Source organism: Sipha flava, unplaced genomic scaffold, assembly GCF_003268045.1.
Source record: "Sipha flava isolate LNK unplaced genomic scaffold, YSA_version1 213_pilon_pilon, whole genome shotgun sequence".
Lineage (NCBI taxonomy): Eukaryota > Metazoa > Arthropoda > Insecta > Hemiptera > Aphididae > Sipha > Sipha flava.
The window spans coordinates 100173-127194 of NW_020272828.1; the positions used below are offsets into that span (position 1 = coordinate 100173).

The following is a 27022-nucleotide window of genomic DNA, read 5'->3' on the forward strand; positions in this document are numbered from 1 at the left end:
GTGGTTTTCATGGATGAATTAATTTAAACATTTTTCTTATAAAACAACGATAGAAATAAAAAAAAATGTACTAGGTAGTCAATGTAGTTATAGTATGACTGTGAAACTTGGACCATAGGTCAGTACGAAAAGAAACGGCTAGAAGTTATCGAAATGTGGATTTGTGGGAAGATGAACAAGATATCTTGGGTTGAAAGGAAGACCAACGAAATAGTGTTGCAAGAAGTAAGAGAGAAAAGGAACATCATGTCTCACATTTTGAAAAAGAAAACGAAACTCATTGGACATCTAATAAGACACAACACCTTCATCAACAACATTTTCAAAGGAAAGGTCATGGAGAGAAGGGGAAGAGGACATCCTAGAACTCCAAGATCTGATGCTGCTGATGAACACAAGCTCATATTCACAACTAAAGAACCTAGCAACCAACAGGGAGACATGGCTACACTACAAGGCGCTGCCTTTAGATAAAAAAAAAAAAAAAAATGATAAGATAGTCAATATTGAAAATGCCGCCCCTACGAAAGTACCGCTCTAAGCAAGTGCCTAGCCTCACCTATACCTTGAGCCGGCGTAGATATACCTGACCCTGCATACGACGTTTAGTTTCGTCCGGTTTCGATCGCTTTTCGACCACGCCGACTCCGAAATCCCGGACTGATGTCTCTTTCGTATGTATTCTAAACGTTTGACGCGTATCCACGGTATTCTAAAACGAAACTATTGTAATTCGTGTGCACTCGCGCCGAAACGTACCGAATTCATATCATTGCATTTTACCGTGCGCTTAATTTACGCGCGTAAGATGTGCGTGCATTAGAAAAACGAAATATTAACCAATGTCAAATCCCTTCGATTTTATGACCTAAGAATAATTTGTGCTGTTATCGATAGACGAAGGCAGAAAAATGTAATTAAATTAAAGAATAGAAATTGAACACCGGTCGTATGATGTATTGGAGATCAGGGATGTAGTATTGTTCTCTATGAAAAAGTAACCGTTAGCGTTGAACCGGTCGCCTGCGCTTTCCCGGCCCCTTTATAGTGACTCTTAAAGTCTGTAGTTTTCTTTTTTTTTTTTTTTTATATACTTTCCTACGCCAAAGGCTTTGAAGTGTCTTTTTAGTTTACAAATTCTGAACTCGAGTGAAATGGTTTTAGTTTGTACGGACCTCGACGGAGCAAAGTGCTGTTTTTGTTTTACAGTAATGCTGAATTGATGATTGGCAGAACTTTCGCACACCCTATCGAAAAACTCAAGTGGCGTCACGGGTTGAAATGTCTGTTGATGCTATTCGTACACGATTGAAAACTATGTGCATCGAAACTCGAGAACGTACGTCGGGAATTCATCTGATGTCAGTGGTTATTACTAAATCGAAGTATTGTACAGTATGTCCATTTTTTGTGGTAATCCGGATTGACTTAATTGATTCAGGTTTTCCTTTTACATCTTCTTGTTCTTAGTTTTTCATTAATTTAGTAAAACGGATACATTATGTGACTTTTTTTTTTATATAGTTTTTTTTTTTTTTTTGTTATACGGTGAAAGAAAGTACTGTGTGCAATATTAGTTAATAGTTATTTTATATACGTATTAGTATATAAAAATAAAAACGATATAAAGATAGAGTCAATACAGATATAAAAATGATAGACGGACCAGCAAACATCGAGACTACTATTGACCGTGGCATGTGGAAGGGATTAATAGAAGCTGTGAAAGGCCGCAATGGCCCGTAAAGCAAAGAAAAAAATAAATCATAAATCTAAGAGAAAAATAAAAGCAATAGAACTATTGTAACATGTAAACGGTTTGGCATTTTAAACACGTAGTTAACCAGAAATGTTCTACAAACAACCGATGTAAAATTTCATGACGAAATACCAAGTACAATAATAACGTTAAGAGACCCAGTGAAGAGACATTCGCGATTTGGAGGGCGGGTTATCAAAAATGTTTTTGCAAAACATCGTGCAAGACAAATAGATGCGAAAGTCGGAAAAATAATGTTCTATGTAGCTCGAAATGCCACGAAAAAACCACATGTAACAGTAAGTAAATATTTTACACATGTAACATTTTAAAGTAATATTTTTCGTTAGTTACATAAAATAAAATCAGTAATACTGTGTAATAGATACCGTACTTATTCGGTTTACATGTAATAATTGTATTGCTCGCGTTTTTTTTTTTTTTTTTGTACAAATAATAAAATACCATTAAAATAAAACAAACGAAACGGTTATTACTACATAATATTTGTTGTTCTTAAGAGGCCCAACCGCTGTTAGTCTGCATGCAACAAGCTTGAAAAACAACAGACCGTTCGGAAAAACATTATAAGTAGTTCGCAAACGGGCTAACCCGATGCGAAGAGCCATGGTTTTACATATTGCACACGTTATGCTGCCAACGAAAAGAAAATTTGTCGGTAAAGGTAAAATATTGTTTAGTGAAATTGAAAAAAATGTTAGGTTAGGTTTCCGATGAAGGACGAAGGTTTCCGATGAAGAACTGCTGGTGCAACAACCAAACGGACCGATATGTTGCGATTACGATGCTCGGCCGGGTGCACGGCGTACGCCTACCCGTGTCTCGTTTTATTTCGTGAGAAACTCGTACGCGTCGAGAATCACGTATACGCGAACATGCGATTATAATAGATTTGTGTGTGTGTGTGTATGCGTATTATACTAGTATATATATATATATATATATATATATATATATGTAGTATTATAGTATTCACATTTGATGTAGGTCAAGTTTATTCGATTACACTAGTACGCATCACGCACACGGTTGCGTACTTACAGATTTCGCCCCCTCGCTTAAAATTCTTAAAAGTATGATGGATGTAAATGTTTTATCTTAATCTTGCGTACCTTGATCGAACTAGGTACGTTACGACTAAACGTATGTAATGTCTAGAGTAATTAGCGAGTATATATTCCTCCCCCTAAAAATAACCCTAAACACGTCACTAACACATACACGCGCGTGCATATTTACGCGTACACATAAATTAATTTTTTCCCAGCTTAAATTTTGAAGTATTGTCAGTGTATCTATCGTGAACATTTTTTTTTTCCACTTTCTTTTTCGGTATCTGTTTATTTTGTACGCGACAGCTCGTTTGTAATAAAAATTAATGTGCTCTCAATATTCTAACGTAGACTTTTTTTGTAACATGAGTTTTTCAACACTGTTGTGTTCTAGTTTCGAATAATATGATAAAAAAATTGAGACAAACTGTATACACTATACTTGTATACGTATAGTAACACTCGAGATTTACCGATACCGATACTGTTAAAGCGCAACATAAAATTTGCAAATATAAATAAAATCCCTTAGCGAGAAATGAAAAATAATGGTATCTATATTTACGTCTATTTTATTATAATGATCTGTTATATTAGCAGTATTTTTATAGAAAAATAGTAATAATAATAAAACGTACCTACGTTAATGTTGTTTTCTGCACATCATCGAATTTTGTATGCTTCAATCGTTTTATAATAAATACATCATGGATTAGATATTCGAACTTGAATTAAAAATAGTTTACGTATAATAATATTGTACTCGTAATTTTTGTTTTTCGTTAAAATGTTGTTGTAAAATTTGTAAAATATTGTTAGTTAAAACGTTCAACATTTTACACCGATGAAGAATCGTCGAAATATAATTCAGTTATTCAACTCGGTATTGATTTTAATGAATGCGTACCTACGCAAACCACGCGGGCAAAGTAAATTATTGTTTCAAATTTAACTCAAAAACACATATTGTTTATCATAAATGTGAGTAGGTTTATAATACCCACAACTTACGCCTTGCGCTCGTATACGTATATTAATTCAAACATATTGTTGCTTCTTGTTTTAAATATGTAAATTTCGTGCTGGTAGGATTTAATTACGGTTAATTAAGCATAAAGATTCGTCGGAATTGGTTACCATAATACTTTATCGGTATTAATAACAACAATGTCATGATATGCACAAGGATAAACTAAAACATTATCTCACAAACATATTTTATAATAAAAATATAATAATATATACGTTCGGTGGATAGCGAAATATTTGCATAAATATTTATTATTAAGGTACACGGTCTGAATCCTGATCGTGAAAAAAATTTGTACCGCTATGCACTAAAAATATTTATTTTATTATATTATGTAAATGAAACATGACTTCGTAAATCGTAGAAAAGATTTAAGGATAATATTGAATTATTATGATATGATGGTCTTAAATTTCGGGTAATGACGCAGACGCTTTTCAAGTAAATACCAAATTAATTGCAAAAAATAACGTTTTATTAAGATTAAGAAAGAAATAAAAACACATTCAAAATAATTGCAAATGGCACTACATTCTCGTTTTAGTGCAAAATACGTTTTATGTATAATTAAGTTGAGTAAATTATTTTTTTGTCGAGCGAAAATGTTCTTATGTATTTTTGAGTTTTCTTTTTTTTCATTATATAACCACCCGCGTGCGAAATGTACTGAACACAGTGTTAGTGGATAACACTTAGAGCATAAACTCTGCACACCGATCCAACGTGACTGCAGTTGTACGTAAGGAAATATTGTGATCGTATAGCAAATACTTATACGTATCGTATGGGTATTTTAATGCGAAAAACTTTCAAGTATTACATTTGTCGGAAGATCTTTGGCTCGTTACGTTGTATAGTGCATCAAAGCGATTTTCTCCGGAGCTGCTCCAGAACGTGTTTCTACTGATTTTGTTTTTGCAATGTGGTAAAAATACGTGCAATACATTATCATTATATAACACACTAGGCTCGGAGAAAACGTATTCTTTTTGTGCGCGACTATTCTTTGGCGTAATCTACCGCGTAATAGAATCGCGGATCCGTAGGTATTTTTGAAAATGGATCAATTTTCCGACTTCGATGGAACCTAGCAGACAGTTTCAATTCGTCGAGATCAATGCAACGCAGGTTAAGATAATTAACTCCGCGTTAAACCGATTACCAAATATTAGATTTTATTCGTGCGCAATAACTTTGTACTATGAGCCCGTGTTCACGTCCAGAATCCAATTTTTTCAAATCTTTCGATCGTATCTAACTAAGGTAACTCGTTCTCGCCGACTGTGCGCATTATGCGTTCGCGTCTCCATTTCCAAGTAGGTACGAGTATCTGGTATTATAGTGGTTGCCGCGCAAAGCATGCACGTACCCACCCAAACGAACTAAGTCTGCCTCGACAAAGTTTGTTTAAAACGTAATATTCGACTGAACACGTACAGCCGAACGGTAGATAGGTACTCGGTAGTTATTGTTGTAGGAAATATCCGGTCGACTGCTCTTCGCCAGTGCCAGATCTAGGAAACTTGACATCCGGACCTAATAAAAATGCACCGCCCTCACGTAGGTGGATGTACGGGGTGCGTTTTCGTGGTTTTTTGCATAAGCTTAACAAAGTCCTTATACCGGCGGCGTCCAAGGCAAGCATAGCCCCTAGATCCAGCACTGGCTCTTTGATCGGGCCACAATCCAAATACACAGGTAGTAGGCAGGGGCGTATTTAGGTTTACTTCTAGGGGGGGGGGGGGGGGCAACTCAAATTGTTGGTAATATTTAAATCCGGTAAATCTTTAATATTTGCGGTTTTTATTTTAATCTAATGCCGGATTCACTTAGAATCAACGTTTAAGTTGTTCTGTCTTAACACCTGTCTGTGTTAAGTACGGACCCGATAAAAATCCCGATTCAGTATTCGTAATTTGATTTCGTTATAAAATGATCTAGTACATTAAAAAAATTTTAAATGTGTATCTCACATATAGACGATTCCTTAAATACGGATTCAGGGGCAGGGTGATCGATCTTTGTCACCCCCTAAAATACGGCACTGGTAGTAGGTAATCGACTGCCGATTTGTCGTCCGGAAGGACTAGCGGGGAAGAGTTGGTGTATACGTTAAAACCGTTTCAAAACCGCACCCGCGTTCGCAAGAGGGAATGGTGTCGCGCGCATTGTAGTTCGGTTAAGTTTACTTTTAAGCGAACTCCGGTAATCTTCGACGTACGTCTCGGGGCCGTGCAATTAGGGTTGTAGATCGCGGGTGAACGCGTACAACATGTTCAACGACCCGATTTTTAGTAGTTCCCCCGTCGCCCCTTGGTTGACGCGCACCCCACGTATTCCGGTGCCCGGATTTATTGATGTTCACGGCCCGTCGGAAACGTTTCCTTACTTCCTTGAATAATGTTGAATGAATATGGTGTAGTCGTAGCGCAGCAGCGCCGTACGGTTTTTTTGTTATTGAAACAAAAAAAACTGGATTTCACAGAAGATATCTATGTGCGTAGTTGCTTGCATGTTGTGTTCATAACGGTTCAAGAAACGGTAAAAACGGTATTTATAATATGCTAATATTATTTATGTTATATTGTCCTTTGTACAATTATTGATTATAAACATAGTAGATCATAGGCGTGCGCACGGGGGGTGCTCGGGCACCCCCTGAAATATTTATTAAACGGGGCCTTATAATTCAAGTCTAAGAGTAATGGGCCTGTATTTTAACTGATGTTTAAATTTAATGTGATTTTTTCTAAAATATTTATTTAAAAAATAAATGATTTTTCGTAATAGACAGAATAAAACAAAATGTTCTAAACTTTCGTGGAAAAATTTATTATGATAATATAACGGTTAGTGTGTATTCAGCAGTAATAGACTACGAAAATACAAATTATAAGTATATGAAGCCATCCAGGAAAAATTTACGAGATTCAAGGAAAAAATATTCGTCGAGACTAATATTTGGTACTGTAATTATTACAGTATTCAATAAAAAATTAAAGTGATGTCACACGTATTGTTAAGATAGGGCCCAAAAGAATAGTAAAAACCCCCTGAAATACAGGTTTGCGTACGCCCGTGTAGTAGAATACTTATATAATCAACAATAAAATAATTAGATTAAATACTTTTATCAAATAAATGTGTTTCTTCCACTGTTATCACCAATCCGGTATGGTCTAGTGGCTAGGATACCTGGCTTTCACCCAGGAGGCTCGGGTTCGATTCCCGGTACCGGAATAACTTTTTTTTATTTTTTTTTTCCATTACTTTATTATCATTCCGGAATGATTTGCGTTATTTTTGCGTAGGTTTACGTTATGATTTTTTTTTTTAACTACACCGATATTTCAAACGAAGGATTTCGATTTACTGTGGCGGTGCTAGCTCACGTTTATCTCCGAAATAGTATTTTATTGCGAGATCTCGAATGTGAACGGACCTTCAAGTAATGTTTACTCGTCGCTATTTTGGTGGTATTTCGGTTGTACCAGATCATGAGATCTCGTACATAAAGTACATGAATGTTGTGTGATTCGTCCGACGTATTATTTCTCTGCACCCGGTGGCCGAATTCCTACGGGCATTCGAAACGTACCGTGGACGAACACTTCCCTGATATTTGATGGGTTTTAATCGACTTTTAGAACACGCGCAATGGCGATTGATGGCGATTACAACGAATGCGAATTCATCTGGTGCAAAATAAATGTAAGATCAGGTTCGATGCAGCGAAACCGCGTTCGATCGGTAATAAATGATTTGATCAAAATCTTAGTTCGTCGAGTGTTCCGAGTTCAGATCACAATTATTTAGCGCATGTTTGTCTGTAACGGGTATAGGTGAAGCGGTTTGACGCCGAAACTTTGATTCGTTTTGTTTTTCCTGTGGTCCAATCGTCTAAGCTCGCGCTTATCATTTTAAACAGTTATATTTATCTTTAATGCAATACCGGGATAGCGCGATCTTATGGGTTACAATAACGTGGAAAATCAATGCCACGAAAAATTAACCTTTTGCGACCACCAAGCTTCGTACAATACTCACGTGTACAGTGGCGCCCAGACAGGTTACCATGGGGTGCAATTGCATGTGCTCTCATCGGTGGTGGGTGTATGGGTGGATTGGTGGGTATATAATTGGAGAATTTGGATACCAAACATTATGGAGTATGGTAAGCAAATAACATTATTATTATTACACAAATATTATACCTATACGGGTAGTGTACTGGGTGTAGGACATCTTAATTTTAATTAATTATAATAAATCTTAATTTCTTAAATCAATAGCTGTTTTAAGAGTTAATTACAGTTACAGACAGCAATTTAAACGAACGTTATTTTTGTTAAAAAAAAAAATAAATAAAAATTGGTGAGTGGATGGGTAACTTTTTTTAGTTGCATGTGTTTTCAAAATACTTCTGTGCGTCACTGCACGTGTAAATGCATAACATCGATCTGGTGCGGCTAACTGCCTGCGGACCACGAACAAGGTGCACGTCTGCTCACAGAGAGTGTAATATTCCGTGACAAATTATTAATTACGAATCACTGATAACATACGTGTTAAGCATTCAATCGTAAACGCAATTTATTATTACTATTTATCTCGGTGTTATTCGTTCGCGTGTCCCGTTACTGACGGGCAGTGGGTTGCAATATTATAGGAACTTAGAACCAACACATTATTTCGCGTTCCGGTCACAGTGAGAGCAGGGTCCGGATTTCAATTGTGCCCGCGGGATCTGTATCGATAATCGTTGTGACGTTAAACGTGCCTTTGATCAGGAGGGCCTTTTCAGGAGTTTGCCAAGAACAAAATGTTTCTATCCAAACAAGCGTGGCGGTATGAAACCATTTAAGAATACACGTAGTACAATCAGCCCTTCTGTGTTACGTTCACAATTACACGTTCTCGTACCCCGATTATCTTCTCGGTCGATTGCATACACTTGCACCGTTTACCAGATAACCATGATTTCAACGAACTCATAATTTAAAAAATTATATAATATTCAACTATCGTTTTTTTTTTTTTTTTTAGAAAACGAATTATATATAAATCGACGTGTTACCGAAATATTGACACGCGTGTCAAAACGTTCGCCAACCTTGCCCTGCAGAGCGGCGTAGAAGATTTTATGTGTTCCACACGCATTGATTCCCGATGGAACGTTCGGTTGTCCTCGCAACTCTTGTGCACGACCAATGCCGTTATTCGTATCGATAGCGTAAAATCTCGTCTCGTTGTATAATATACCATGATTCATGTATATTATGTATGAACCGCGGTATCTTATACCTCGGCCGGACGTATTTTCCGTGCGATCGTTTTGGCTGCGGGGGGAGGAAGTTAGCCTCTCTCGGCTGTGTTCCCGGCATAAATCGACCGCGTCCCGAGTATTATGTTCGCGTGTACGTATACGCGAACGAACAACTTGCGCAATAGGGAAACGTAAAAAAGTAATAAAACCTTTATTATTATTTATTTTTATTTCGCGAAAACCGAATCAACTCCGCGTCAGTAGGTAGTGATTTAGTGTACGGTGTGAAGACAGTGCTACGGGAGTTATTACCGGTAAAGGGTAAATCACTCGTGATACGCTCTCGGGTGTCGGTGTCTTACACCGACACGCCTACACTATGTGGTATTTTTCCGAAAATTGGTTTTCCGAAAGAAACACAAGTATAAAACCATTGATAAATGTTTATATTATAAAAAATGCTGTTAGATAAAATATCTGTCAAGGGATCGAACTAATGTTTTTAATTTTTTAGTCATGAACATAATCACTTATATCAATATAAAAAATGATTTTATTTTCGTGGGACCGGCCGGCTTTATTCTCTTTTAAAAGACCTCTTAAAAATCGAAGCGTCAAACTGCGACCTCACATAAAACATTTTGGGTTGTCCGATGAGTTCAAATTTATCATTCCACGGATTTGCATAACACTCGTTCAATTAAAGCGATTATTCGTCATCGACGTCGTTTCAATTCCGTTGATGACGTCAAAAAGTCCCCAACTAAATTTAATCTAACCGCACGAAATGTTGGAAATATTTTGAATAGGACCGGAAGACCATATCTGTCATTCATTTATGTCGTTTTTGATAACACCGAGTTCAACATTCAAACCGAACAAACTTCACTTCAAGTTCATCGTTGCAAAACCGAGAAAGGTTTGCCATGTCAGCCATTACGGATTATGCATTGTGCATTTGATGCCATCCATACGGGAACGCTCAGAGATATTGTATCCATCCTTAATGCTGCATTAAATGTAGTCAGGATTACCTGACAGAAGGCTGTGATTTTTTGCACGATTAACCGGCAACATTGATTTCGACATACACACCGCTAATTTCAACGCCGCCATATAAAAAAATTATTCTGTTTTACGACAAGAAACATCCTCTCGATTCAAACGGATACAAAATAAATCAACAGCTCAAAACTCTAAAGGTCAGTCAGGGCTCTAGACACTCGCGTCCAATCATGAAAGAAAACTCGTAAACAAAAACCGAGCTTGTTGTTGAGGTTAATTTCCGAGTTCTTAGCATATCATCCATGTATGTGATCCCTATCATGTTCCTCAACACAACGCAAATTATGGCCGTAAACACTCTCACTACTGAATGTTCCGATTATCAAACTAGAACCTCATTAGCTTATAAATGTGTAATAATACTTATTCGTATTATTTGATATAAGACTGTTATATTGTTCTTAATTATTTCCTAAACCGTACGTTGGCCATTAGCCCGTAATGTAATGTCAAATAGAAATAACACAATTTACATGAGCTATTTTCTTTGTTTGGTTTCCTGGAAAATGTTTTTGAAATGTGTAAGTGTTCGAACGATTTGAAATGAAGTTTTATCCCGAATTCGTACACGGAATCTTTCGCGAACGCTGTGTCGTGTAGCCATCCGTAAACGTACGCGCACGGTTGCAGTGCATGAGATCCTTTTCCTGGGCGCGAAAAAAAACCGGACCGTTCGTGGTCCTCGTCCTGCGAGTGCGCGCATGACAAATATCGGATTCACGTGTCGGGAGATTTGTTCGGATCAGTTTTTTATTTTTATGAAACCTACGGATACGGTTTAACTATAGTTAATCATATGAACAGTGCGTTATGCTCACCCGGGTCGCGTGTCGCGGGTCCGAGTAACTGTTGCCGGTGACGTTGACCAGCGTGGTGACGAGGCCGGCCACCCGGACGGCTTCCACGTTGGCTTTGGTCAGGTCTCTGTGAAGCTTGCGCAGGTGAAACAGCGTGAGCAGCACACACAACAGGTTGATGATTATCCACAGGGCGTTGAGTATGTAGTGCCGGAATGGCCCATGCACGAGCGGACACCCCGGCCGGTCCCTGGTCACCTCGGCGCCGGCGGCCAGCGCGCCGCTCATGAACGTCGGGCCCAGGTTGATGGTGATGGCCGCGAACCATATCATGAACGTGCCGAAGACCACGCACTGCGGTGAGTCCAGCAGCAGGGGCACGGAGGACACCTGTGTACGAGAACGAATAATGCATTAATTGTGGGGGTGGTGGTAGTTGAGGGGTTTAAATCGGAGAAGCGCGATTTCGGATATTCCTAAGGAAAGCGAAAGTCGTAATTCACTGATTAAAAACAATTGTCAAACTTTTATTAAATATTCCGTGATTTCAGATTACAGACATAGATTATTAGATTTTATCTCAAACACAAAATTCTGAGATTCATAAATTTTAATTCGAGAGGGCTATGGAAATGTTTAGAGGGCTAGTTCTCATTCCCAACCTCTCCTCTAGTCGCGCCTATGTAATCCATTCTTTCCCTTGTAAAACACTAGTCTGAAAACATCACCGTTAATATATGCATGTTAGATGTAATGTACACATTTTGTTCTTTATTCGTTCGGCAGAGCTGCACCAAAGTCCGTTTCCGCGCAACGTCCATTCGTCGATCAGGAATAAATACGGACATTAATACTTCGGAAAAGTAGTGGTTTTCGAGGGAAAAACACGGGACACGACTTCGCAAACGAAAACGGGTCGTGTATAGCGTGTGAACGTACCGTTCATGTGTACCATACACATTTATGTTTTATTTGATAAAATTAATGAGTTGAACTAACTTAACGGCACGAAAGCTTAATGCGTGGCTTGTATGCCAGCCGTAATATAAAACCGCGAGCTTAAAGTATTGGAAGATTGTCCGGGTAAGTTTTATTTTATGGACTTTATAGTTACAGCTTAAGTAATTAATCTTACGAATAATGACGGTTATATTTTATGCATTTCAGTGCGTACGTTCACGAACTTTAAAACGTCTAGAAGACCTGAGCATTAAATGTAAGCTTATTATAATAATACGCTCGTGTAATTATTCTTACTCGAATTTATTGGACTACGTTAACAACACGGTAACAACTTCACGAGGTCGAATGTAAATTTTGCTAATAAGTTAATTGATAATAAGAATGAGCGGTTTAACATTTAGAATTCGACCACAAGAATATACTTGTAAAAAGTTTCACGTATCCGCAATGGCGACCTACACCGAGTTTGGATTTTGTTCCACGTCGTGTATTCACGTGTTTGCCGCCGGTCAAGTGATGGTACACGAACGACTGAAAACAATCTTCAGCACGGTTTCTTATCGACTTTTTCCTTTTTCCTTTTTTTTTTTTTTTTTTTATTCGAAAACGTGCAGGATTATGCGCAAGGACTTGGAGTTTTTCTTCTTCGTTGCACGTGCGAGGCGATTTAAAATTCTCGGCGTAGATGCTGCTGGATAGGGATAATTCTCTCTTTTTCGCCGTTCGAAAATACTGTATCTATATGTATAAATGTATATATAAACACACCTGTCGAGCGCAAGGGGGAAAACGGCGGGTACCCATTTTATTCTTGTCCGGTAAGTGATTTTCGAGTAATCGTACTCGTGTAAAATGCTCCCTACAACAAGCGTTGCGCATTCACGTCGAGCACCGGAAGTATTCCCCCCCCCCGTCTATTTTCCGCGTGCAGACTAATCGAGATATCCTCAGGGTCTTATCCCGTTCTTAGAATTCCTTAGATCGCATTCCGGCTTATACGTATGTATGTGCGGATTGCGCGGCGGCCAATCGTTTCGAGAGTATGTGCGAAATAAGGAACTCTTTATTCGGACGCTATTGCAACGGTTTTACACCAGATCTCAACGTGCACGTCGACGAAATAGCATTTACTAGTTCGGTGAACGTCTTCGGGGACGGAAATATTATTTGGAAAATCGTAAAACCGTCTTAAGAACTACGATTATCGCACAGTATTTTTTTGTTCGCAATTGTTGTACTACAATCATTTTTAGCCTGAAACTAGAAAACGGATGTACAATCGATGTTTATTAGAATTTGGTACTCAGAATGCGATAAGATACGTGCACGATTTTAATCGTTCTTGTTTTGGATAACAACAAATGTATTCTGTATAGTTTGAATTTTTTTCGCAATTTTAATGCACGAATAGTACTAAGTTTAGTTAGTAGTGCTAATTTTGTTCTAATCGCCTAGTGCTAAAAGGTGCATTAATATGAATTCGAATAATATGTTTTAATTTTACTATTTCAACTGCGGGTAAATTTCCTCAGTACTAATTCACATTGACAACATTGTTAGTAAAAATAAGAAATATTATTGGTTAAGGCCACGAAATATAACAATGAGAGCAATAAATAATCAAGTGTTCTTCTCCCTTATTTCCATAATAATATCTAATAAAATTGATTTTTTTCGATAATGAGTTTATTACATTTAAAACTCATGTTTAAAAATAGCAGTAAAGTATTTTAAGAAGCATATTTTCAGGGGATAAAGGCATTTAAATCCGTCCTCTATTTATTAAGTTTCTTGTTTGCAAAATATTTATATTTTTTTTTTCACCTGTTTTATTGTATTATAATATTTATTATTTCGAATCTAATGGGTTATTATTCAATTTCGATTTATTTATTTATACTTTTTAAAACGAAAAATTATTTTTTTCCAAAATGTTTTTGTGCGTTCATGTATATGTTGCGATTTGTTTGAATATAATTTTGTGGTTTTATTATTATTATTATTTGTTTTTTTTTTTTTTACGAACGAGCAAACCACAAAAAAAAGGACAGGGTAGACTCTAGCCAACTGCTGTTTTTATCTCAACATTGTGAAGAAATAATATTTCTTTCGTTTTCTCTATTAAAATGCCAGATTGTTTGCGATTTTGTTTATTATAATATTTTAAATATTATACGTAATTGTACCATGAATATATTGCACGTTACACGACGGAGAAATTCAAGTAAATTGGAAACATAACCGGTTAAAATAATAGGTATCATTTCATATGATTCAATTAAAATAATTCAATTCTCATAGTATTTATTCGTACAACAGGATTGCTAATTACTCGATGGCTCCGAGGGTTGTTTGATTAAAACAATATTTAGAATTAGCATCACTGAAGGGCGAATTCCTTGGGATAATTTCCCAGCAAAACATGAATTTGTTCATTAAACGGAGTCGGTTAAAAACTCATCTCGTTTTGTATCTGTTTTCGTCTGTATTTGATATTATGCTTATTATTGTTTGTATAACTGTCGGTCACGAACCGTTAGTATACATTTTAATATGGCCCGACGTCTGCACTTGCTGAAAACAAACTTATCACAACATTTGAAAATTATGATGAGCCGGTGTATGACTTTTTTTTTTCGTCGATAGACGAGTGTATTATATTAAATTTAAATCGTGCACGCTATAGTTTATGTTATTAATTCAATTTTAATTAAAAAAGTTATAATTAATAACTGTATGACGGCTGTATGTGTTTTAACTCGTATTTCGTGTGCACATCTGTCATTTCAAAGTACATCGGTTCAATCGAACGTCATTCAAATGAAAAGGGCAAAAGTACAACGTTGCGGTGTAGTATTACAAACGTGCAGTGAATTGCATCAGTCGAGAACAGTGTTCAGTACTGTTACGGATCGAATCTCGAGTGACACGAAGTTATACAGATCACTAATTAATAAACTCGAAGGGCCTACGCCTTTCGTGCTACACCGTTCTACCGGTTCTAGCCACTGATTTTAGGTTATGCGAATTAAAGTACAACCGTCTTAGATGGTCGGAAAAGTCTCTACGGGAAAAAAGTTCCTGCACATTATCGTGAACCGGTCGACAGGTACGCAACCAGGGGATCGAAATATTTGTATACCGGTATAAAAAAAATCATGATCCTTATAATTTGTTATTAAATAAGTGTTCGAAAATCAAAAATATTTTTTCGTATTGTGGTACAAAAACGAACCACTGCAGAATGGACGAATTTCGAATATCATTAAATCGCAGATGCAAGTGATACGAAGTTTTACCCAAACATAAATATTTTATTAAACATTTAGCAACACTACCGGATTTCACAACAGCAATTGAACGTTGGTTTCAACACTAAAGCGCTTAAAAACATTAGTTTGTAATAAAACTGAAAATGAGCGTTAAACGAGACTTGCACTTCTGTCAATACATGAAGTGATGTTCCTGTCTCTAAAGACGAAGTATCGGATATGATTGTTCAAAAAAGCAGAATATTTATGAAATGGACATTAGTTGAAAACATAAAAACAATTATAGATCGTATGATGTTATAAAATATTTATCAGTATAAAGATTTTATGAATCAATCATATATGTAAATTGTATTAAAATTAATTTCGACCGCCCCCCAAAAAGAATAAAATCTTGCCATGTGTCTGCCGGTCGATCGAATAATATGTTGACCATTTCGGCTTCGCTGAAGCGCCGAGATTGGCAAACAAAATGTATGGGTTTGAACGGATGTTTGTGCACGAATCGTCAATACTTCAATAAGTTTTCAAACGTCATACGAAACAATCCGAGCCAACACTTCGAATATTTGGGTGAGGGTGGTAGTGGAGTTGTTTAGCGGGATCTTTCAGTTCTCCGCTCTCCCCGTACGATCGCGTTACCCAATCAAGTCGAACCACCGTACAAAGGCGCAACAGGGTTTTTAGCACCCCTGAGTTCAAATGTAGAACTCCTGTATTTTTTTTCAGATCTATATAATCTATAATAATTACAGTGAAATACCATTCAATTTTATTTTCAGTAATTTTAGCACCCCCAATATTTGGACCCTAATTGCGCCCATGCCGCCGTCCCTTCGTCGCATCACGCATCTGCCGCGTACCTGATAGCCGTCTTCCTCGTCGTCCTCCGGGAACACCGGCGAGTCGTTGAGTACGATAGTCAGCATGTTTATCGTGGACACGGTGACCAGCAACAGGAACGCGGTTTCCACCAGGCTGCATTTTTTCACCGGCACGCAGTAGAGGAGACTGTGTGCCAACGGTATCAGTATGGCCGCCCTCGCGCAGTCCACCATCGCCTGGTGGAACAGTAGTCCCTGCGACCACCTGTATACGAAATTCATCATCATTATTATAATTACTATATTTCGCATACGTGAACCCGAGTTTTCGGGAAACGATGATTATCGACGGGAACGTCGCGACCGTCAAACAATTAGCAGACATCCAACGCGTCAAAAACTGGCTGTAATACAACAATAGCCGACGGCGAGCAAGTTAATGATATTCCTCAACTCAATCAAGTCAAGTTTAATTGGTTTTCGATCAAGTTGATTCAATTTAATCGATTCCCGTGTTGAACAGATCGATAGAGTTAGGTCGACGCAATAATATCGTTAACTTCGGATTGATCAATAAGTCACGTTGATTTATAAGAATCGTATCTTATCAAGTATCAGAAAAAATAATATTTACTCAGTTTACGAGATAAATTAATTTTACGTGTAGTTTAAAAAGAGTAAAAAATACAGTTTGTAAATTATTTTTAATTCTACCTTTGATTAAACATTGATGTCATTACAAATGGATTATATTTATGAATAACGAATTAATGGTTTTTGCGTTATTATTAGTTGCCATACGAATATTATGTCCGCCCGTCGCGTATACAAAACCGGAGTAATAAGAATGAGCAAGTGCAGAGGACATGAACTCGTGTTGCTATGGCCTGGCCCGTGGTAATGAACGCGTTCGCAGTTGTCGTCGATCAATGTCGTTCGTGGGTTTCGTTGCCCGCGACGTTTCACCCAAGCTCGAATATAATATTAATGTTGTACTCAAACTTAAAACGATATTAAAATATATGAGATCAACCCGTCGATAATTTTTAACAACGTTCACGTAGCAGTCCCAAGTTTTTAAACATTTACTCAGACGAACGATTGTTTATGTTTTTAAATTCACAATACACAAGCCAAATAAATGTATAAATGTACCATGTGTATCCATGTCGGTGGGAATTTCATTTTGCTTTTATTTTCCCGTACACGAATTTTCACTTATTTTATACCGATCCCCGTGGACATAGTAATAAAATTCGCGTTACGCGTAACGGTATACCATATATGTCATGTAGACATTCACTTACGAGTTATATAAATACGCGAATAGTTGTCATAAAATGATTGCGAATAAAGTATGAGAAAGGTAATGAGACAACATGTACAAAAATCGTATAAGGGCTCAAGTGGGAATATTGATGACGAAAAAACGATAATAGAGGAATAAGTTTGGCAAAAATATTTTGTACGTGGCTTATGCGTGTGTAACGTGTGTTAACGAAGTCGAAATGTACACGACCATGATGTGCAGTATAGGTGTCGTGATATCGAGGGAAATTTCGATAACGATTTGAAATGTTTCCAATAGTCGTAATAAGTATTTCATGTTTTTTAAAATCGTCAGGAGTTATAGACCATTAATCAAACGGTTTTGTTTGAAGGTTGAAACCGAACGCGTGTCTAATAACTGACGGACCTGCAGGATAATAACATCAGCGTACGTCATTTGACTGCGGAGTGAAATGAATAAGATATTAAATAATATTTCATGTTTTGTGCGCGGTCATATTTGCAGCCAAGTTTGCGATTTGTTTAAAGCTTATGTACACAGCTTACACAAATATACCGTATAAAATAAAACGAACTGGAGTTTGTTTGTTTTTTTTTTCGATGCTATGGATAACATGTTTGTCATTTAAAATAGGTATTTCTAAAGAAACTATATTATATGTATATAAACGAGTTTATAATGATTTGTTTCTTGTAGTCTTTTTGATTGGAATTAATATTTAAGTCGGAGGGAAATGAGTTCGTATTATTATTATTATTTAAGTAATACAGCGCACGATTTCTCGTTGCACAACTATAATGAACAAATATTTGTATTTATTTATCGCGGTAGATTTAATACTGCGATAATATTGTAGAAATAGTGTATAATAAATATATACGTATAAAGTCGTTTGGAACGTTTTTTTAATTTTATTAGAATAAACGTATATTTTGTAATTGACTTTTTTTGGGAAAAAACAATTTGGTAGTCGTTTATACGTAGTAAGTACACAGAAATATGTAGGTACGCTAGGCGAAAGCATTTTACTTTATTTTTATAATAAGCTATTTGAAATTTTAAAACAAACTCAAACCATGTTTTTTATTGGTGTACTGCCGTGCACGTAGTAGTATATATGCGTAAGCGCACTCACCGGAGTTTTTCCGTTAAAACGATGGAAATCGAATAAATTGTAATTAAAACTCAAAATCGATATAACAGTTCTTAATTCAGCTCGAAAAGTAGCTGTGCCATAAATATTGACGAGACGTTAAAACTTTTCTGGAGAACAAGTTCGCATAAAGAAGATGTGCGTTTTAAAAACCGACGGGCAGACGGAATAAGAAAATAATATAATATGGAGTGATAAATGTTTTTTTTTTCCTCCGCATAAAAAATGCTATCGAAACCTATTAACCAGTGTTTTGAAGATGGCATCGCGGTAATTTCTTTTTCTGTTTTTCCGTTTTATCGCCGTCCGCTAAACGGTTATCTCATTGAAGTCTTATGTCGTCGTACGTATCGCCGAACGCGTCGCGGACGGTCTTTTGTACATTACGTGTAATAAATACACATTTTGATGTAATTGAAAAAAAAAAAAATGAAAAATGAAAATAAAGAAACAGCCGATGCGGTCGTCCGCCGTTTGTGAGCGGTGAACACGAATTTTCCGACGCAACAACCGTACAAAGGTACGTGCGTTATGGGTACGCGTATACGGACGTAAAATATCTCAAACATTCTCCGATCGTACACTGTACGCGTTACATACATTCGAATCGGGACCTGTGTTGCTTTCTTATTAATTTTTTTCCGCATCGGTTTCATGCACATGCTTTTCGCACTACGCGCGCTCATAATCATTATCGTCCGGCGGATTTGGTCCACCGGTTAGCGAAGGAAATCCGTCGGCTTTTTGTATTGAATATCAGGACCTCTAGTCTTTCGAGATGTTCCGAAGAGATCTCCGGATTTATGAGATGGATTACAGCTGATTTATCACTTGTTATTATTGAGATGTTATGGATTTATGATAATTAAATGTTATTTTATCCGTATGCGTTTCAATATGGAAAAAAATTATGAATAAGCATAATATGCCTTTGAGAAAGAAATAAATTGAAAGCTGTTGCAGGATTGACAGTCGGGTACCATTATATCTCAAAAAGGAAAATGCATAGGACGTGAGTAGATAAAAAACTGGCTCGTTATAAGGAACTTGTTTGGTCATAACCTAACAAAACATATTTAATAATAATAATAATAATACTAAAAGAAAAATGATAATCAATAAATTTAAATTAAAGAAATGTTTTCCTCTAAGCTATATTGTGTGTACTCGAGATCCGTAGTAACGCACGTATGCAAACCTGGTCTAACACTCAGGAAGATGAAAAAAGATTATAGATTTTCGAGAGAAAAATATATGGACCGGTATATAATAACGACGTGTAAAGTTTCCAAAAATTAACAAATAAAAACCTGCAACAGCTGTATAATAAGCAGAGTCTACGACATTTCTTGGTCAGAAAAAAAGCTGTAATGGTTAAGACACGTCTGGCGATCAAAGGTATCAATCATTAAAAAAGTCACCAAAAACAAATCAATGGGGAAAAGACCAAGAGCCTAGACAGAGATGGTATGATACAGTTATGAAAACCTGAAGGAAATCAATATATTGCTGAATATGGAAGTGGCGTTTAATAGGGAAATGTGGGAGACCGTTGTAGTCCATTCATAATATCCATTAAGAATTGAAAAACAAAATGTTGAAATTTTCAGGTTATCACTGGTTAATCGAAGCTTTTGTAAACGTAAAAGTTAAGTAGAAAAAATAAAGATTTATTGATAATTCTTACGTTTGATCGATTACACTCGTAAGTAATTAAATGATTATACGCAAATAATATTTTTAATGATTCTGCAAGAGTCAAACGAATTTAAACGCCTTAAAGCTTAAATAAACATTTATTTATGTTAAACTTATAATAGCGTTTTCAACAAACCACAAGTATAATATAATAAATATTTGTTTATTTTTTTCTCAAACAGTTTCGGATTACATACGATTTAAAATGTCATTTTTTACACAGCCCAGAGATATATTTTCTTGTTATGTATGCGATGAAATTAACATTTTTATGGTTACTTTTACATCAAGTTGATATTATTTAAAATCCTTTTTCGCTAACATGAACGATTTTTTACCATACAAAAACTATAGGTAGGCTGAAAATACAATAGGTCGTTATAAATCCTGGAATTCGTTAAACTCATCTCCGGAATTAAATCAAATTTTTACTGCCTAAAACGTTTTTTCCATCGTCTTAAACACTAAACTCGATTGCTTTGGTATAGCATTACGCGCTTTATACTATTATCGTTGCGATAGTGCGAGCGAAGTACTATAAAATTTCTCCGGACCATTGAAAACTTATCAATTGAAACTTTTGGTTGTGTCGTCTGCGAAAAAATACCAAACAGTATATAGTTGCCCACGCTATAGCTGATTTATTACGTGAGCTTTTGTCGTTTTAAGTAGTGCGTATACTATCGGAGACCGTTGTATGTACACGCTAAAATAGTTAATCGAACACTATGCCACTACACGAAACGGAAGGGAAATTAATAAATCATAATTTCCCTGTAAGGATGATCATACTGCGATGCAGTTATTTGGTTGAATTTTTTAGAATCCAGGACCTACACTTTTGAAAATATTTAGATTTCAAAATCACGTATGAAAAAAGTACAATTAGAGAGTTGGTCGTTTTATATCGTTTTTATACTCGTAGCTTCAAAATTACGCAAATGTAATGTAATGCGTAACTCGGTACGTATGTGTATAGGTGATGCACATACTGTTACAGACATACATAAATTTAAGCCTTTATGATTACCATTACTCGGAGGAGGGGGGCGGCGGCACGTAAATAGTATTAAGAGATTGCATTAGAAATTTGTTTAGATAAGAATATTATCAATAATTACCATGTTTATGCATAGATTTTGACTACGTGTTACATAAAAAGTACCAGAAAAATGAACTGAACAATTATTCGCGTAAAAAAAGGCGTTATCATTTGAAAAACACAAGTTGATATTGTCACAGGATATTCGTCGAGAGGTGAAAAAATGTACGCATTGGAAAATATGGTAGATAGATACTCGTAAATTTTTCGTAAACTATAATTTGGAAAAATGCACAGTTTAAGCGTAAAAAGAGAGTGGCCACGTTTTAAAGACGGCCTGCGTATATACATTAATTAGGCGAGGCCTCATTACAAATTATTAATATGCTGTGGGATTCAAACATTAATGGTTGACTTCCGACGTACTTTGAACGCTGTTATGCAGTCCAGCGGCGTGAGTGAGCACGCCATTACCTTTTAAGTCGTATTTGCGTCGAAAAATGTACTCGAGTTACTATGACGTATTCGGGAGAGTTGTAACTTTTTATTTATTTTTACTCGTATTTTACTGAGAACACTTTTTGAAAAAGTTTGAGCCAACCTTTTGTTAAACGGCTTTATGCATAAGCAGCTTGATTGTTCGTGATTTGCTCTCGGTCGTTTTAAGTACAAGGTACAACATAATTTCGTGACGACGAACAATTATAACTATGGTTAGAATGATTTTGTTTTAAAATATTTTTTTTTCTGCTCCTGAAACATTGCTGAGATGTTTTCGTGGAATTTTCGAACGCAAGAAACCTGATTGGACGTAAAACATATTTTAATGAGGTAACGCCGTGAATAATAACCCTAAATACATAATAGTAATTTTCTTTACCCCGTTAAATACGTTAAAATTAATCTGTCAATACACTTGACACATTTCCATAGTAGTTTTTTAAAAAAATGTATTAAGCAATAACATGTTTGAGCTGTGGAAATGTCAGTACTCGAAACGCTAATCCGGTATGGTCCTAGGGAGGGGAGTGAAGAAACATTAAGAAGATTGAAAACAGGTCATTTTTTTTGAACCGAAAACGTTTGATAATAATTCAAGTGCTCCCTGCAGTATATATGGTCCAAGATTGTGTCTAACACAAACACAACTTTTTTTTTTTCAAAAAAAACAAAAAAAAAAAAAAAAGGACATAGATGATTGATGAACAGCCGAACAAGTAGTACGGTATAATAATATACGCCTGGTTAGGCTGTGCCGATCGATGCGCACAAAGAAAAACGCTATATTATGAAATGAAATACGTTTATCGTTCTGACGTCGCCGTCGACGACGTTCCAGTAAGCTTGGGGGACATTACGCGCATCTCACAATACCAGAATACGTAAAACCACATCCCTCGCGGGCATCCGACGCTACATTACATAATTTATATACAGCGGTTACCGCTTATTAGTCTCATTTTGGTACCAGACCGTTTGAGTCGATTAACCGAATGAGTCAATAAGATGAAAGGTCTTCAAAACAAATAATACATAGGTTGGGTGCAAAAATTGAAATTTTAAAATATTTATTGAGAGATCATAATGAATCGTAATGCAAATAATTTATTAAGTAATCGGAGCAAAAAATTATACCTTAATCTTTTTTTGTATAAAACTAAACTGAGTTGATTGAGTTTTCCCGTAATCGATAATTTTTAAACCAAATCCTCGTAGGCTTTATGCTGCGTCAGAATCGCTTCTTCGCTGAATCCTTCGGCGCAAAATTTAATATAATCCTAACATCTGTTTTTTTTTTTTTTTTAGGGTGGTTCTCATTTGTCTTCGTCCTCTTAACTATCAGCAGCATTCATATCATTATTCTCTTTTCGTTGTTTCGACTGAATTTCGGTAAAGATATCTCCCTCTAGTGGCGGAAGTCTTGTCACATGCATGTACAGTGTCGGTCATTTTTTTTGTTTTTTTGTGACAGTGAATGGATTTAACACCGGTCGAAACGCATGGTAATATTATTGTTTTCAGAAAACAAAAAGTTTCAAACGATTTCCGGGGGAAGGAGACTTTCGTCTGCAAACGTTCATGGATATTATTACGTTACCAACGGGGGGAAACGATGTATCATTACGCTGGTATATTGTGTGTACATACAGTAAAACCTCGTTAAAACGCTCCCGCTTAATACGCGGATTTTTTCCGGTCTCAGATAGTTGTATATCTTTTAACATCTTTCGCCGATAACGCTGTCCCGCATAATACGCGGTTTAACGATTTCCCCTTCGAGAGCGTTTTAATGAGGTTTCACTGTATTTCAGTTAGCGATCGTTTGACCGGACTGAGAGCACAATCAGCACTCGCTAGGGATGGGAAATCAAAGCTGGGGAGGAAGCTTATATATGAAAAAAAAAAAATCGAATCGATATTTAAAAACCAATAATGTTACGAACTCAATACAAATATTGTTTAACATAGAATGAACTTATTTATTTTTTAATGTAGGAACAAATACATACTATTTTTCTGAGGTGTTTTTAACGACTAATCTTTTTTTCTCTCCTACGAGGAGCCTGCCGTTGATGATACATCAGCTGGTCAAACACTCACGTGACGGATGACGAAACTTTATCATACCGAAACATATGGAGCCCTGGTCAGTGGACGGTCGTAAGAAACGTATTTATCAAAAATCAGTTATAAGACGAAAAATTCCTTCTCGGTTCGCTCCTCCCTCCCACGACATCGGTAACCTTTCGACGCGCCAGACGCGGATCGGCGCGACAACAGCAATCGCACGCGGCTTTCGAACGGATCACGCGAAAACCACACGCTCGTCCGGCGCTCTGCGACCAGCGGTCGATGAAAACGTTCGATTCGAACTGAAATCGTGTTCTTACGTTTTTTTCCCCTTCCAAAGCTTGCGTCGAAACGAACAATTCGCCGACCGAGCGCACGCTGTACACACGGACAGGGCCGGCGCTGAGCGAAACTTATTTAACCATTGACAATAGTCAACTAAACAAATATAGTCGAACCCGTAGGCCGTAATTAAATACGATAATACGTTATCGGACTCAGTGACAGGTGTTCGCCATGTCGGGTAACAGCTGATCAAATTTAAGAAATGCGATAAGATAAACTTTCTAGGTATCACGGTTTTCATACCGTGCTGCGTGCCATACGGGTCGTCGTTGGTGCATTCGTGACGTACCAAATATAATGTAATATTGTTTTTTTATATGCCAACGGATTTCTCACGGAAATCGCCATCGCCAGGCGATCCACGCGTTTCACGTTTTATTTTATGAGATTTCCGTACAAAGTATTTTTCCGTTAAAATTTTAAGAGCGAGGCCCTTGACAAATGCCCCGTTTTGCCTCCCTCTAACGCCGGCTCTGCGCACGGAAACGGTTCGCGACCACGGGCCACGGACTGGACAGACGTACGAACGTTCTCGGGGCCGTGATTAGTAAAATCCGGATACTCTAAAAATATTAAATATCTTAAGGTATTTCTTATTTTCTTCTGTAGCGTTCATTAAATAATTAATTTAGTTTAATTTTTAATAATTTTTAGTACCTAATTTCCGGGCACTCAACAAAATTCCGGGCCCGGGGGGCGATCATCCCTTCCACCTCTTGCAGTCAGGTCTGAACGTTCTGTACGAGAGCACGCGCGACGCGCTGGTCGACGGCGCGCGCGCATTGTCGTACGGAACGGACGGGGTCGTCCCGAGTGATAAACGACGACCGGGCGGGCGCCGCGTGTGATAAATGGAATTTTAAGTACCCTGTCGGTTCCCGCACCATTGTTGTCCGGGTATTCGTTCCGTAGCGCTTTTGTCGGCCGCGTGTGTCACACACCGTCCGCGCAACAATAGTCGACCACTACTAATGTGCAACTCCTGTGTACGTGTTTCGCGGAGTGAGACGTGCGTAGCAGGATGTCGTACTTAGGTGATTTCGTCATGTTGTCCGTTGAACGCGTTACAAGATCGACTTGAAAATTTCATCGATTCTTCAAAATTAATGGTTTTTTTTTTTTTTTTTAAAGGATCAATGTAACTTACAAGTCACACTTGGGAACAGGGAACTACGCAGTATACGTTCAGCGAATAATATCACGAGATCATTTATGGAAATACATTTACTTCGCCTTGTACACGTCGTAATTGTTATTTTTCCCGTCACCGCCAGAATGTCCATTAGTCCGCCACTTCCGACACCCTGGGCTTCACGCCACGCGGCGAGATATTCGTGGCGACGATCGGTGTTCGTGGTCGATGGTGCCATAGGCAGAGAGCCGTCCTAAGAATTTCTAGGGTCTGGAGCAAATTAATTTGAGATCCTCTCAATTATCACAATTACATACGAGTGTAATGAGAAAATACACACCGAGCTTGCCAAATGTTGGTAATTATAGTTTTCAACCGATCAAGGTCATTTTAATGCATCGATATAATTAATTAAATTTCTAATAACTTCTCAACAATATATTACCACATTTAATAAGAGTTTAATTTGTTCCTAAATAATTTATAAACAGCCGTAGAAAATAAGAAATTATATGTTGTCGCGTCAATACTTGCCATAACGAATTTCTATTATTAATCACACTCCGGCAATAACTATAATAAACTACAGTTATAACTATTTAGGAATTAGAATAACTAAATATATTTTTTTCAAAAAAAATGTTCTTTGACTAGGGCCTGATGCAAAATAATCCTGCGCATGGTTACGCGGAACGCGTGGTAAATCACGAATTTTTATTTACATTACATTTAATGATAATCTCTATTTTAATTTGCAGTTTATTATCATTTGGGTCAATTTTTAAAATATTTAAAACATAATCTCACTCTTTTTTCGTTTATACTATGAGTCGCTCTATTATAAAAAATATATTTGTGGATTTCTTTACGAGTAGTTTGTAGAACTAAAGCCATTATAATAAAAAACAAAAATATATTTAAAAAAATATTGACTGTAAATAAGGCGTTCAAACTCTTCAAGTTTTCACTAAAACAAAAAAAAACCCCGATTAAATATGAGCAACTAATGATGATATTTTTTTTAATCAGCAGATTGTGGTCTAAGCGGTGGCGTTGTAACTTAATGAAAAAGTTAATTCAATTTGTATGTACATTAAAACGAACAGGTTTATTATCATATTATTCGTAACATTGTACATTTAATTATCACCTACGGGGTTAACCAGCGGCCGAACCCTATGGTTGGGTCAGGTTAGTCAGGTTATCCGAACAGTGTTTTATACGTGACTCGTCCATAATAGATCAAAATTGATACGTTGACGGAAATAACGATCGCGTAGATCCATTCACCGACAAAAGTGGCGAATGGTATAATGACATAAATTATAATTATTGCGGTGTGATCAAGGGAAAAAAACCCGTAACAATTTATGAGCTGAAAGTTTACGATACAATAAGAACAATAATTATTCCATACGATTGTGACGTGCACAGGGGCGGCTCCAGAGCCTTGGTTAGGGGGGGGGGGAGCAAGTTATAATCTTACAAAATCCTATAACAAAAAAAAAAAAACAACAATTTTCACAACACAAATTCAAGTAGTCTATTTTTAAAATTGGCAAAAATATCACTAATATGATCTATTTGATATAGAATATCTACTTTATGATATACATTGATTAGACATAATGCTGATAAGTCTATCTTTAGTCATCATTGAACGAAGCCAGGTTTTTAGTCTCCGAAGTGTGGAGAAACTCCTTCCGACCGTCATACCTCTATGGCTCTATCTACGTACTTG

At 36.8% G+C, this 27022-nt stretch overlaps 1 protein-coding gene and 1 non-coding gene across 3 annotated transcripts in view; one reads left to right on the top strand and one right to left on the bottom strand.

Annotated features, from left to right (window-relative positions):
• Positions 1 to 27022, bottom strand: part of LOC112682869 — a 131191-nt gene that overhangs the window by 21828 nt on the left and 82341 nt on the right. For both annotated transcript variants that reach the window (XM_025553625.1, XM_025553624.1), the window contains 2 exons: positions 16089 to 16314; positions 11012 to 11380 (listed from right to left, as the gene is read on the bottom strand). In XM_025553625.1, coding sequence (XP_025409410.1) covers positions 11012 to 11380; positions 16089 to 16314 — 595 coding nt within the window. The remainder of the gene's footprint in view (positions 1 to 11011; positions 11381 to 16088; positions 16315 to 27022) is intronic.
• On the top strand, positions 7031 to 7102 carry Trnae-uuc. The gene has a single exon. It is a non-coding gene; the product is annotated as a tRNA-Glu (tRNA).